At 41.2% G+C, this 14,947-nt stretch overlaps 1 protein-coding gene across 2 annotated transcripts in view; it reads left to right on the forward strand.

The window, feature by feature from the left end:
* Positions 1-14,947, forward strand: part of CACNA1C (calcium voltage-gated channel subunit alpha1 C) — a 445,763-nt gene that overhangs the window by 347,920 nt on the left and 82,896 nt on the right. For both annotated transcript variants that reach the window (XM_062491895.1, XM_062491894.1), the window contains exons 13-18: positions 593-818; positions 6,670-6,877; positions 7,696-7,816; positions 9,624-9,738; positions 10,791-10,911; positions 11,038-11,107. In XM_062491895.1, the coding sequence (XP_062347879.1) occupies positions 593-818; positions 6,670-6,877; positions 7,696-7,816; positions 9,624-9,738; positions 10,791-10,911; positions 11,038-11,107 (861 nt within the window). The remainder of the gene's footprint in view (positions 1-592; positions 819-6,669; positions 6,878-7,695; positions 7,817-9,623; positions 9,739-10,790; positions 10,912-11,037; positions 11,108-14,947) is intronic.

Consider the following 14,947-nt stretch of genomic DNA (forward strand, 5'->3'; position numbering starts at 1 on the left):
TTCCAGCCAAAGGAGTGTTCCATTGGGTGTAAGTGAAATCAGGAGCTTATGCTAAGTTTATATTTGCAGCAACTGGATTCCTAATTTATGGATAGGTACTGGGAGCTCCACATTGTCCAAGGTTTCCCCTGAAATGGCATTTATGATAAATTCTAATTATTAGGGAGGTGATGAAGAGTGATTTGTAAAGTTCTTCTGTCAGCAGAACAGCTGAATTCTCTCTGGAGGTGAGAGCAGCTGAAAAGGCTTAATTAAGCAACAGTAGGTAGCACAGCAGCTCTTCTATTCCCACTCTCCTCTGCAGATGACGGGTGTGAAGGCAGGTTGTGCACAGGAAGGCGTGCCACTGGAGGTTGTGTAATACATTGCAGCTGTATGTTCAGTACATAAGAATTGCTGTAACCCTCTTGCTAAAACGTTTCTGTGAATGAGATGCCCACACTTTTCAAGTTCATTCTTTGACCCGAGCTTATGTGAAGTTAACTTTTAAGCCTGATCCTTAAAATGCTTTCTCAGAAGCGAGGGCCAATGATTAGTTGTGATGATCTTTTGACTAAGTTTCCTTGATCTGTTTCTTTTCGCTTTCCATGAGACACTGCCAATAAGGTGCTGCTAGCTCTTTTCACGGCAGAGATGTTGCTGAAGATGTACAGCCTCGGTCTCCAGGCCTATTTTGTGTCCCTCTTCAACCGCTTTGACTGTTTCATTGTGTGTGGAGGCATCCTGGAAACGATCCTGGTGGAGACGAAGATCATGTCACCGCTGGGCATTTCGGTTTTGAGATGTGTCAGACTCCTAAGAATATTTAAAATCACAAGGTACTTTATTGCTTCTTTGGGGCTGGAGGAGGGCTACTGCTCAATGCACAACATGTATGGGTACAAGTCACTCACATCCCTGTTTACTTTCACTTTTTCTACCACTAATTAGGTAGTGAGAGTGCTTCATCTTCTGAAGTCTGTAATAGGGTAGGGAGGGCTTTACAGACTGGACATCTGTTCCTGATGTGAGTGGTAAGGAGTCTGGCACAGGCAGCTGGAGACACTTGATACCATGTAAAGTGTTAAACTGAAATCTGGTATAATGTGAACTGAGCTCAGGCTCTTACAGTTCTCTGCAAAAGACAAAGAAACCCAAGACAGCAGATAGCCTTGTGACCTCCTCTGACTGTTTTTGTTGACAGAGAGGAGCCTGAAAGGCTGCTTTGAGCCAAAACAGCATTTGACTGAGGAGCCCATGCCAGCTCCAGTACACTCAACAGTGACCTGAGTGGGATATTGTGTCAACACCAGCAGCCATAGACACAGGATGGTGCCAACTATTCTCCTTCTAAGGAGTCCATCACAAAGCAGCATCTTTTTTCCAGCTTTCACTATCTCCTCTTTTCCCTTTTCATTCTTTCCCCTCTCCCTCTGCATAAAGGCACAGTGATCTTTTAAACAGTCACTGCTTTCTGAGCCAGATACCTCCAAAACACCAGCTTGGTTTGGCTTTTTCAGCTTGAGGGGAGTTTGTAGGAGAGATCAGCTCCAAACTTACCCAGAGCTCTTGCAACAGATCTATCCAAGAGCTTGCCCCAAGTAGCACAAGGTCTGCTTTTTCCCATGTGGGCACCAGTCAGCACCTTACAAAAAGCTTGACTGAGGTGGTGAAAAAGTGCTATTTCTGTATGCTCAGCCATGAAAATATCCCTACAAATCCTGTAGCACCCCTCACATCCCCCACCAGAGGAAATTTCTGACAAATTGGAGATAGAAAACACAGCACACAAGAAATACAAATCCAAAACTGGAAGACAGTCAAGACGACTGAGCTGAGAGGCATAAAGAAACAATAGGTTTGAACTTGTGCATCATATAAGATTTGCCCTTAAAGCTTCTGAGGCTCAGATCTGTGTCTGGATGGATGGATCTCAGGGTCAGATGGCAGACACAAAATCAGTTCACAGTCTCAGAGAGAGAGAGGCCAAAGCAAGCCTACAACTATTTCAGAGGGGGCAGGGGTGGGGGTGAAAGCAGTCTGTTTGGATGTGTGATCATAGAAGGGAAAACCTTCCAGAGGGCAACGTTCCCTCCCAGAGAGGAAAAACAAGAGTTTCCAGCAAGAAAGGTACTTTCACTATTTGTCTTTCAGAAATAGTGGGGATCTCTGGTTTGGGGACTGTTTTTCCTGGATCTATTCATTACCAAGTCCCAGGCCTGGTTTCTGAGGAAAGCAGTAGCTGTTTCAGGCACTGGGTAATCAGATACACCCAGGGCAACATACCAATAGCTATAAAAGCAAGAGCTTCAACATAGCATCCTGGAGAGGTCATTGTTTTTTCAAGACATGTCTCCACTCCTACATGAAATGTATAAGCCAGCTAAAGAGAATTCTCTAATAGAAAGGCAAACACTGAGAGAATATCATTAATACTTTAGAAAGCCTGAGCAGTGGAGTACTCAAATATTCCTAAAGCTTCTGGCAAAAATGTGATGATGGAACCAATCAGCAGTAGGACTGGTTACATTTGCCTTCACTCTGCAGAACAATTAAAATACAATTTTTCCTGGAAAAAGTGTTACCTGGAATATGTCTCCTGCAATTTGTGCATGGGTCTGTGTGTAAAACACAGAGCCAAGGAGGAACTCATGATGCATAATGGATTAATCAGATTTTTCTTTCTTTCTTTCTTTCCTGTTCCTAAAATGTTGACAAGTAGGCTGCAGTCATCTCAAATTTATATGTCTTGTAATTATTCATAATTTTCTTCATAATTCTTCCCTCTCTGGATGAAGTTCACCCTCATGTGGAAGGGTTTCACACAAGCCTCCAAAGAATTATTTTAGGCTCACCCATGCCTTACTGCAGGACAGAGTATTTTGGCATTAAAGCCATGATTTCACCTTCTCTAGTAAATTGCAATTTTTTCTATTGTTCACTCAGCTCTAAATACAATGAGGATTTATTAATAACATTATCAACACTGGTGGAATACGCCACCTGAGTGCAAGGATAATTCAGAAAGATAACACTGGGAAGCTGGGAAGGGCAGGGGGAATGATTGTGTTGTGTTTTATATCAAACATACATTCATGAGCATATGGGGACATACAGTGGAGGTGAGAATAATGATAATCTAGGATATTAAAAAGCTACAGAGCAGGAAAAATACTCTGGTGAGCATATATCTTTGTATATTTGCATAGATTTTCCATGGTAAATACCATGCACAAACAAATTCTGGGTCATCAAAATGATACAATCCTACAAGAAACACAAATATAGTGCCATAATAGAATAGAAACAAATAAAGACACCATCAAATAGATGAACAATGCATCATTTTGGAAGCACCATTTAGAATTTCAAGACCAAATGTTTTTTCCAGAATTATAAATACATTAGACAAGCAGACACTGTTATCTGTTTTATTCTCCCTAATTTTTAAAGTGCTGTGCAGAACATTTCATTTTACTATGAGAAGACAGATTATTTTTTCATTATATATAATCCTTTACTGCTTTATATGTATTATAGTCCTTTGTATTTAAAAAATAAAACATATCATTTGCGACAGCATAGAGAAATGTGATGTTTTATACCTAACCCTACCAGTAGGTAAGTCACTGTTAATTGTAGGGAGGAGAGATGGGGTACTTCGGTTTTTTGTGCCTTCTGTCAAAAATCACTGCCAATGTGGTTTTATATTGGGTGAGGAGGGTGGGAAGCTCTCCAATAATGAGTCTGCAAGCTGTTGCTACTGTTTTAAGCCCTGTGTCCGTGATTGCTGGAGATGTGATCATAAAGATACAGTGGAAAGGTGTGGAGAGAGAGGAGAGAGAAGAGAGTAGAACACATTAAGTTCTAATCCAGTTCTGCAACTGATTATTGTGTGAGATGCTGAACAAACCACTTGACTTCTCTGCATCATTCCTTCATTTTGAAACAGGGATCACAATCATGTCCTGCTCACTTGGGGTTTTTTGCAGAGCCTTCACTGGCACTCTCCAGGGCCCAGAATCTGCAGTGGGAGCTGTTCAGGGGCACATTCATTTCCCCATAAATCTGAAGCAGCAACTCTGTTTTCTTTCATACTTCCCACTAAAAGATGCCTGGTCCAAAACCTCCTATTTCATCCAGTATCCAATGCTGATTTTTCCTTTGTAGTAAGGTGTTAGCCAGAGAGGATGAAGTAGTGAGACCCTTCTTATTTGTCTGGGCTTCAACCACTGCTGACATAAAACCCTTCTGTTTTACTGAGTAATCCCAGATCTCACTTTGAGGGAGGGAGTTCACGTTAGTTCTGCACCACCAAATGTGACAGATGGTAACCTCAGGTCAGGTTTCTAGGACCCTGAGATAAAACTGTTGTTATTTTCACATCCTAATCAGTCAATCATTTCTTATCCTCTCTTTTTCCTTTTTCTCCTTTTTTTTTCTTTTTATTTTTTTCCCCTGATTAGTGTATTTACTTTTCTAATAGTACTGTAATTCTAGCTACCACTAGTACACAGATAAAACAGCACTAATCTTACCACCAGGCCATCTCAGTTAATTGCTTGAAACTTGATACTTATAAAAGAATCTGAGTCCCAGGTATTAAACCATTTGTAAGAAATGCAGAGCTGACAGAAGTCTGCACAGTTGTGAGCTGAGATAGCAAGGCCTTTAAGCTTAAATTGAGTCACTGGGACTGTTCAGATGTGTAACAAACTTCACTGCTTCTTAAGGGTACTGCTAGAAAGAACTAGAAAATGTGTGTCCTGACTGACATTGGAGGACTTAGACATATTCTGGAGCCCATCAACCTCTGCTTTAAGGATGCTGAATTAATTTGACTTTCATCAGAATGAATTTTTCCCTTCTCCTGTGTCACTTTCCCTTCTTTCCAAAGTGTGAAAGTATGTGAGCTGTGAGTATAACTGCAAACACAGGGAGCTGTTACATTGCACATTCCGTGTGGATATTTGGTGGCAATGAGCCCACAGCTTCTATGCCCTTACCTTTGCTCTGCAGTTTTTCATTGCTCATCTCTTTAATTGCCGTTAAACTTTAAAGCATCGTAGTTTTCTCTGAAGTGCTGAAGCTGGGCTGGAGGGAAAACATCACAGCTCTCTTTGAACCTCAGTCCTTGGAGATGAACTCACTGCTGAACTTGACAAGACATGGTGATGTCCCTCTGCAGATCAGATTGTTAATCTTCGTGAAGTGATTGGGCTGCTCAGGCAGTTCTGCCTTCCACAGGACAAGAAAAGTACTCTTTTTAGATCAATATTTTAAAAATATTAATTTAACTAGGATTTTAAGAACCTTTGTCTCTAATGAATATGTATTCTACCTTCAGAAGAAAATGATGACTTGAAGGATAAGGCTTCCACAAAAGAGCCAGAGCAGCAGTCTGCCATCCTTTTTACCTGGAACTTTTGTCTTAAGGGAAAATATGGTTAGAAACGCAGAGTCCTCTGAGTAAAGAAATGTTCTAAGTTGTGGGTTTTGGGAGAAGCATTTTGGAGGGCATTGGCTTTGGTGGACTCTCAAAGCACGGTGGCAGGCCAGGTAGCACAGCTGGCTTGCTGACCTGTGAAAGCTGTTGAGGCTTTGCAAATAATGTGCATCAAAATGTGGTGATCGGAAGATGACAGCTAATCTTCAGACCAATCTGAAAACTCTGCCAGCCTCAAAGCACAAAAGAGAAGAGCTCATGACCAGCTAAGCAGATTAGGAGTGACTGATCAGATGCAAGACCAAAGTGGAAGTTGCTTCACGGGTGATGTGGTGAATTCTTTAGAATTTTTTCTAAAACCTCTTTCCAGCTTGTGACTCTTCAGGCTGGCAAAGAATGCAAATTTTTATGCTGCAGCAAACATGCTGCTGGCATCTCTCTGAACCCTAAAGTGGAACCACAAGGGCAAGAAGATCCTCTCTCTGCATCATGCATGAGTCTGAACTGGGCACAAGCCTGAATACGCTGGCAGAACAGGTCTTAGCCATCCTGTCTCTTGAATGAAGCCATTTGAAAATGTTCAGCAGTCTGTTTGAAGAAGTAGAGTAGGTTTGAAAACCAAAAAACCCAGTGATGTTGTGCTCTTCCAAATGAATGTAGATTTGGAGTTTGCTTTAAGGTCCCTGTAAAAGGAGCACTGATATCTTTCTGATTCCTCCCAGTCCCAGAGAGTTCAGCAACCTCTCTGTGAGTGAGCCCAAGTACATACTCACACACTCCAAATTTTGGGCAAGTTTGTATTTGCATCCAAACAGTTTCCCCATCTGTTCTTGTTAGTTATTACAGGCCATTCTCTGGAGTGAGGTATTCTGGCTGCCATAACATCTCTGTGTGTTGTAATGAGGTTGGTTAGAATGAACTCACTGAAGCAGCAAGAACTAATCATGGTATATTGATATAAGATGTTCAGAGCCTTAGATGGAGAGTGCTGTAATAATCATTTGGGTGTGTGTGCGGAGTGGGGGGTGGAGGGAATTGTGTATGTACGCGTGTGGTAGTAAAATTACTCATTAGCTGCAGTGGGTCTCGTTATCTTAGGGAAGCACATCAATGATTCACTGCTTAACAGGGTGTTAGGAAATGCCTGCTTCATACAGAAGGCAGCCTAAACCAATATCCTGTGCAGTCCATGAACACCTGTCTCAAATTGAAGGAATTTTAACTGCTTCCATTTTCTCTCCCAGATATTGGAACTCCCTGAGTAATCTTGTGGCTTCACTCCTGAATTCAGTCCGCTCCATTGCCTCCCTGTTGCTGCTTCTCTTCCTCTTCATCATCATCTTCTCACTCCTGGGGATGCAGCTCTTTGGTGGCAAGTTTAACTTTGACGAGATGCAGACCAGGAGGAGTACATTTGACAACTTCCCTCAGTCCCTCCTGACTGTGTTTCAGGTAAGGGCATGAGTGGTCCCTGTGGAGCCAGCATGTTGTGTTTTCATGGGGCAAGATAGGTCCTGCAGGCCAACAGTCCCCAGAATGGGACATGACCCTAATAGCTCCAGGAGCAGGATGCCAGGTTGTGCTGCTAGCACAGGGTATTCCCTCCCAAAGTGGGAACCAAAGACTAAACCCCTGTGTGTTGCAAGGCCACGGGGTCTTTGCAGGACAGGACCAGACAGGAGAACAGCCCCTGCCATGTCCCAGGGCAGCACTTGTGTGCCAATGCTCAGCCCTGCTGCTGTCCCCCACCCCGCTCTGGGGAACAAATACCTGCTCACACAACCACAGAAGTAATCCCATGGCCTTTAAGCACTCTACAGCTTTGGGAGTGACCCACCAAGAGCATCAGGATCATTATTTCACTGACATGTGAGGAAAAGGGAAATGGCCTGGAGTACTGTGCTGAGGGCAGTGCTATAGGCTGTGCAACCTGTCTGAAACAACAGGCACGTGGGAGGGAAATGCTTGGAACAAGAGGGAGACTTGAACAGACTTGTCTAAGAGAGACATTTGCCTTCAGCCATCATCTTCAGGAAGACAGTTTTTCACACTTTGAGCACAGGCCTTCTTTGCATTTTCTTTGTTCTGCTGTGGTTTGTTGTTTGGGGGATTTTTAATGTTCTAGATGGACACAGCCAGAGTCCCCATCACCTCCATCCTGGGGGAGGGGTTGTTCTCTAGGACAGTGGGTATCTGTGTGTTAATGGGGTTTTCAAATTCTCTGTGTGGTCTAACACTGTATCCCTTATTGGTGGGAATGTGTCATTTAGATCCTGACTGGGGAGGACTGGAATTCGGTGATGTATGATGGGATCATGGCTTATGGCGGCCCCTCTTTTCCAGGAATGTTGGTCTGTATTTACTTCATCATCCTCTTCATCTGTGGAAACTGTATCCTTTGATGCTACTCTTTTCTGCGAGAGGGGATGAATTAAAACCACTATTTACTTTGTTATGTCAGAAAACAGTAAATTTCACACCTCATGTTTTTGCCCTTTCCCTAGGTCTGAATTTTGGCATTGCACTGCCAAAAGTTAAACAAGTTTCATTGTTTTAGCTGGTGCTTAGGCATATAAACATTTGTAAGGGCCAGCTACATGCCAGCTTTTCCACATGCTAGCTTTTATTTAGTATCTTTACATATTTTGTGTTTTTATTTTTCATTCCCCTTAATTCTCTCATAGGCTTTTCTTTCATGCCTTCTCCACAAACTAATCTCTGGGTGTTCCTACTGTAGTTACTGCATTTTTTTTTACTTTAATTTCTTTTTTAGCAATATATTCCATGTGCTTCCATCCAAGCCTAATGTGGAATAGAAATATGTATAATCTGCAATACACTATATACAAATGCTGTAAAAGGAGTAATATATGTTTGACATAATTGATTTATGTGAGATCGTACATTAATTCATGTATAAACTAACAGAACCTGTGTTCCATTTCAGTCCCTGCAATCTGTGTATTCTTCAAACAAAAAATTTTGTGCTCTGTTATCTTCCAGCCTGTGCTGGTCTTGAGTAACTTCAGTTCTAGCTGACTTTAAGGTGAAGTGAGGGCACTGTACTTACCCCAGGAGGCACAAAGCACATTGCCTGATTGTGCTGTGAGTGTCTCTTCACAGGAATTTGCATATAACATAGAGCTGCCATTCTGTTCCCTACCTCAGTTTGCTCCAAATTTGTCCACATTTAGTTTCTGCTTCCCTAATAAATGGCCCTCCTGTGTCAGAGCTGACATTTCCTTTTATACTGATGCTTCTACAATGCCACCTTATAGACTCAGCCCAGCTCTTCTGGCCTTTGCCCATAATTCAGATCTCTCAAACCATGTTATTTGACATTTCAGTTGACCTACATGTCCTCACTTCAAAGTGAGGTGGTGCAATTCCACTTATCTGAAGGTCAAGGTAGGCAATCTCACTGACAGCTTAAGAAAAAAAAGCTACAACTTGGATCTCCTTATGAAAATGTGAGCCAACTCTACATGCTGGCTGACTTTGGAGACTTTAGACCTTGGAGCCCTGGGAGGGGGATGTCTGTATTTCCAGACTAAGCCTTGAACTAGGGTTTGCTTAGAAGTTACTGTGGTATAATAAGACCTACACTCAAGAAATTTATAAAACAGCCTTATGGTCAGATCTGTAACATGAGATGTGAACACTGACTGGTAAGACAAGAAAACAGTTGTAATTTCTTGCCCTTCACCTCCATGGGCATGACTGGCCATACATGGACTCTCTGCTAGGAGATGGCAGAGTTGTCAGCTCAACCCTTCATTGTCCAGACTAAATAAATCTCAGAAATTCTGATCAGAGTACAAAGCTTGCTGTCTATAAAATCCACTCGTGCAACCTAAACTGTCAAAAGATGCAAAGCATTCAGTGTTCCTGTTATGTTCAGTGGGATTCTCTGCACAAAGGGAGACTTGGGAAACTGGAAACTAAAATGCAAATCTGGGTTTAGATGTTTTACATCAGCCCAGATTGTTGTGAAATTTTGAAAACCCACAAAGTGTGTTATCTGTGTGGAAGGAAGGTGTAGGTTTGTGCATGATGGATATGCACTTGTGTGAAATGGAAGTTTGGAAAATCCTAGAGATCTGATGACAGGTTGCTAAAAATTTTCAATTAAGAAACCTTTAGTATAATTTTTTCTGCAGTTTTCAAAGCCCGTTTTCTTTAAGTAGCACACAAACAGATATCCTGCTGAATGTATTTTTGGCCATTGCTGTGGACAACCTTGCTGATGCTGAGAGCTTAACATCTGCACAGAAAGAGGAGGAAGAGGAAAAAGAAAGGAAAAAGCTAGCTAGGTAAATCCATTTGCATACACCAATCTTCACACTTTCCTGTAATTACACAAAGCATGGATATATACGTGAATATGATGCCTATACATACATATATGTATATGTAATATATATCACTTGTCTGTACGTGTATAGATTATATATGTGATTATTGTAATTATATATGGAATTATGTATACATAAATTTTTATGCAAAGGAATTCCAGCCATAAGAGAAGAAAATGTTGTGAGCTAGTAGTTCCCCCCAGGTGCAGTGGTGTGAGCAGAGGAAAGGAAGTCTGGGTTACTGATGATCTTCCAGAGCATCAGCAGAGAATGAGTGTGAAATGGTGTCAATCCCATTTGAATCTCCCTACTATTCTCTGACTGCTTTTGGCCATGAGGCATATTTTCTGTCATTGCCATGATGAGATTTAGCAGCTTCCTTTTCTTTTGATGCCACATGCTGCTCTTCTCTTGCCAGTACTTTTAGTGTTTCTGCAGACACTTAAGGGCACAAGCTGGATGAGGAGCTTCTCTGTCATTCCCAGCTGCCAACAGCAGGGAAGCCTCTCCTTACTGGTTACTCCTATTCTCTGTCATTCAGGCTGCTTGGAGGGGATCTCTTGTGCAGCTCTTTCTGCTTCATCCTGCATGCAGCTCCACATATTTCCCTCACTCTAGTGGTGCAGTGAGGGGCAAAATATTTGTAGGCTATGTAGTTTTGGAAGTTCAGAAGATATGGGTTGAAAATGGTCCATGGCTTTGTCTTTGGGTGAACAGAGAGATCTCTGCTGACAGACCTAAAATATGCATTTGCACAAACACGCACACACAAACACTTGCCATTGAGAAAGCTATAAAATAAAGGGAACTATATAAAAATAGATCAGAGCCTCTGCCTTTGCCTGCAGATGAGGACAAGGTGGAGCCGCTGGTATGGAAACTGAACTCAGAATGGAGATGCCAGCCAGCTGATTGATCTCATGGTGTGTGCTGTACTATATGAAGTTCCTGAAAGGGAAGCAGCTTTTCACCTTTGTAACTCTTCAGTTTTTATCTTGTAAAATTGCTAGGACTGCTAGTCCCGAAAAGAAACAGGAGATGGAAAAAACAGCTGTGGAGGAAGAGACAAAGGAGGAGAAAATTGAGCTGAAATCAATCACTGCTGATGGAGAGTCCCCACCTGCTACCAAGGTAAGGTCTGCTGGCAGCCAGCACTCTCTGTGCAGTGATGGCAGAAACAGTTGGGTTTCTAAGGGAATGAAAACTGTCAGCCTTGTCTGATAAAGGCTTTGATGCTTCTCCTTCCATTTCTGTCAGATCAACGTGGATGATTATCAGCCCAATGAAAATGAAGAAAAGAGCCCTTATCCCACAACAGAAGCACCAGGTATACATCTCCTTCCCTATATTCCTCACTCAATAGAAGCTCCAGTTGTTAATGCACACAAAGCCAAACTGTGGTAGCAGGTATGCTGGAAATGCATTCATTATGGGACAGGGTGGTGTTCTTGCCTGTGTTTGCACAGGTGTGGACTTAGCCCTTTGAAGTCCCTATACTGATCAGTCATATTTGATTTGGTTCTCTGTAAAGCTCTTTATTGGAAAAGACAGAGCTTTACATAGACTCAAATCATATAAAAAACTTCCTGTTTGAAAATATACATATGGCACTGTTTTCAGTGTACTTTCTCAGTATTCAGTGGTCAGGGGAGTCTCACAACAGATAGTCATGAAAGGGAAAGTGCTGAGTGCCTTGTTGCATTGTTTTCTAATAAAAAAGAACAGTATGACACTAGCATAACCCTAAAAGCATAAGATCTCAGCCTAGAAGTGCAAGAAACAGGCTGTAGCATTAGTTAGGCTGGTTTTCAGGTCAGGTGGGCCTAACTTCATTCTCAGATACTTGAAAGATTGATTGAACAAATCTCAGAACTTTAAGCAGTGTTCAGAGATCCTGAGTGGGGGGTAGGATCAGAGCTAGTTAGTTCAACTTCCATGATTGGAAAAGTGCTGGAAAAAAGGATTAAATAAACTATATAACTCCAAGATAAGGAGATGACTAGCAGCCAACACATATTTGCCAAGAGAAAATCACATCAAACCACCATTATTTTCTTCTAAAAGGGGCTGAAAACATTTTTAGATGGGAGAAAGGAAGTAGATGCCATATTCTTTAACTTGCTAAGGCTTCTGACCATCTCTTACAGCATTCTCATAGGCTGACTAGAAAAATATGGCCTAGATGATGTTGAGAGAAATTATCAGACCCTTTATGAGGAGAGCAGTGATAGCCCAAGTGAGTTTGTACAACCCAAATGCCTGTCCAGAGTTCAGCTCAGTTCATTGTTAATGACCTGAATGATGGAAGAGGCGATATGCTTATTACATTTGTAGATGACATGAAGCTAGGAAGGACAAGAAGCATGCTGGAGGGCAGCATTAGAATTCAAAGAGCTCCTGAGGTCCTGGATAAATGGTCTAAATGAAATTGAAAGTGCCAGGCTCTATGCATAGACAGGAATAAACAATTCACAAATAAAGGATCTTAGGTGACAGCTAGTTAGGTAACAGTCCTTGAGAAAAGGATCTGAATCTAATGACCACAAGCTCAACAGATGTCAGCAACAGTTTGCTGTCTTCAAAAAGGCAAGCAAGCAGTGAGATTTATAACGCAGACCCTTTTGTCCAGTTACAGGTTTGTTTTAACTGGTCAATGAAAGCTAATCAGAGCGAAACAATTTTTTATTGTGTGCACCATTGATAAGATCTCTGGAATCTGGAATATCATAGCTCTTTTTGGGTGCTCTGGTTAAGAGAAGTGGAACTGAATTAGAAGGAGTATAGAAGAGATTGGTGAAAACAATGCTAGTAGGTAGCAAGAACTAAGGTTGAATAAACCTTGGCCATTTGACTTAGGAAAGGCAGGAGAAACATCTTCAAATGCATAAAAACCTTCTAAAGATAGGAAAAGAATTGTCTCCATTATGAAGTAGCGGATTTAAGATTCACAGCAGAGAGAATTTTCTAGTGGTAAGGCTGTAAAAGTTCACAGAGATGGTTGTGGAAGCCCAGCATCACTGGATGTTGTTAAGGACAGGTCAGAAAAATGTCTCCCAGAAAAGGCTTAGATATAATAATTAATTGAACCTGGCTTGGCAGAGGCATGAACCAGAAAGCCTTTTGTGATCCTTTCCTGCTCTACTCGTCTGTGTTTCTGTGATTATATAACAGGCTATAATAGGCCATAAAACACTTTCTCTTCTATTCCATGATTCCTGATAAATAAATGTCTGATAATAGGTTGATTTGATAGGGTAAAAAAGGACACAATAGTTCATTTTGAGTAGATGGACAAGAGTTTAAGACAAGCCAAATGGAAAACTGTTCATTACATTTGATTTTCATTACAAGTCCTCACATATGCTGTACTTGTATTCTTACATATTTATAGCAAATTTATCAGGAGTAGAGTGTGGTTCTAACTCTCTGCGATACTATTTTAACACTGCCTGAGGCAGGTAATTCTGGATTTATTCTTCCCATCACCTTTGTAGGTACAGGCACTTACTGGACACACATCCCCAGTTGCTAAGGGGTTTGTGGGGGTCTCTAGTAAGAAGCACAAATTAAAACAGCTTGATAAAGTTTTGTTTCTGTTTCTCAGCTGGCTTGGATTTGCAGGCAATTACAATTTTTTTCAAGTGAAATGACAGTCGTCTGAATGTCAATTTTAAGTCTCCTGCTAATAGAACTGGGATTTATTTACTTTCTGTAGATAGCTTAGAAAGAGTAGCTTATAAATGAAATACATAACAAAACACTACATCTACTTCTGTTTTGTCATGCAGCCATACATAGAATTAGAGTGCTGAAAATCAAGTGAAAACACTTTTAATGCCTGCCTCGGGGTGCCAATCCCTGTCCTAACATACTTTTGAACACGACCTAAAATTTGAATGGGTTACGATTCTATCTCCTAAATAGAAATACAAAGGGACACCATCTTGGCTACTTTCCACTGTAGGGCATCGATGCCATTTCTCAACAGGCTTGTTCTCTGAATTGTTTATCACTTCTTTGTGAAGACTGAAGATTCAATGTTCAGAAACCATTTGAATTGATCACTTAATTTGTTTTTCCTAACAACCAAGCCTACCTGTTTTTCCTAACCTACCTTGCTCTTTCTCTGATTTGTTTATGCTCCTTAAACCAGTTTTGTCAATAACCTCTCCTGACTCTGTTTGCTGCACAGTGTTGCTTCTTGGCCCCAGAATAGTTTCAGCACCTCAGGTCACCTGGCCTCTTTTTTGGAAGGACAGACTGGTTCTCTCAGAGATTTGTGTACACTAGAAGGATTATTATGATGATATGTTTATTACACAAAGACAGGGAGCTAGTCTTACAGTCTAGTACAGAAATAGACAAAGAATTTGGAATGCCAGATGAAGGTAAAAGCTTGGGATGATTCATGGGAGTTTGAAGCAAAATAATGTCCTCATTTGAGAGTTCTGGTCTTTGTACAGTAAAAAAAAGCAAAACAAAAAAAAAATCATCAAATTTCTCACTGATGCTGCACTGTAGCCTGTTTGTGCTTGTCTCTACACCCAAAGAACATTTGCTTCTAGAAATGTACAACTGTGAGCAGCTGTGCTGCTTCTATATGGAGGTAGATACCTTCTATATGGAGGCAGTGACCTGGGATGAGGTTATAATCATATTATTCTTTGTGAATTTGACCCTCAGTGTTTCCCTTCCTCTGCACCCTGGACTCTAAGTGAAAAGTAGAATGTTGTTCTGTATGGCTGAGGAGCTGAATGTGTTTTTCAGTCTGAAAGTATTTGGTTACCAGCGTCATTAATCTGTATTTCTTGCTGTATGGCAGACACAAGAAAAAGAGGAGAGGAGCAATGTTTTTTATGGTCTTCATGGGGTGATCTTTCTGCTAAGGGTCTATTTTCCAGATGCATTGTTCCATGCTCATTTAAAAGTATATTTTAAGCATTCCTCTCAGTAATAAAAGAAGAATGATATCACATTGAAGGAGCAGAGCAGGGACCCAGATACTCTTCTTAAGTAAGAGTTTCAAATATCCCACATGATCCCAGGCATTGGTTTTCTGGCCTGTTAAAGTAGAAAAAGAATTTGCTTACCTCACTCTTTGTCAGCCTCCTCTGAAACCCGTAGATAAAAGGTGCAGGTGCAAAGTATGGTTATATTACATAAACAT

Source organism: Cinclus cinclus, chromosome 4 (assembly GCF_963662255.1).
Source record: "Cinclus cinclus chromosome 4, bCinCin1.1, whole genome shotgun sequence".
Classification (NCBI taxonomy): Eukaryota; Metazoa; Chordata; class Aves; order Passeriformes; family Cinclidae; genus Cinclus; species Cinclus cinclus.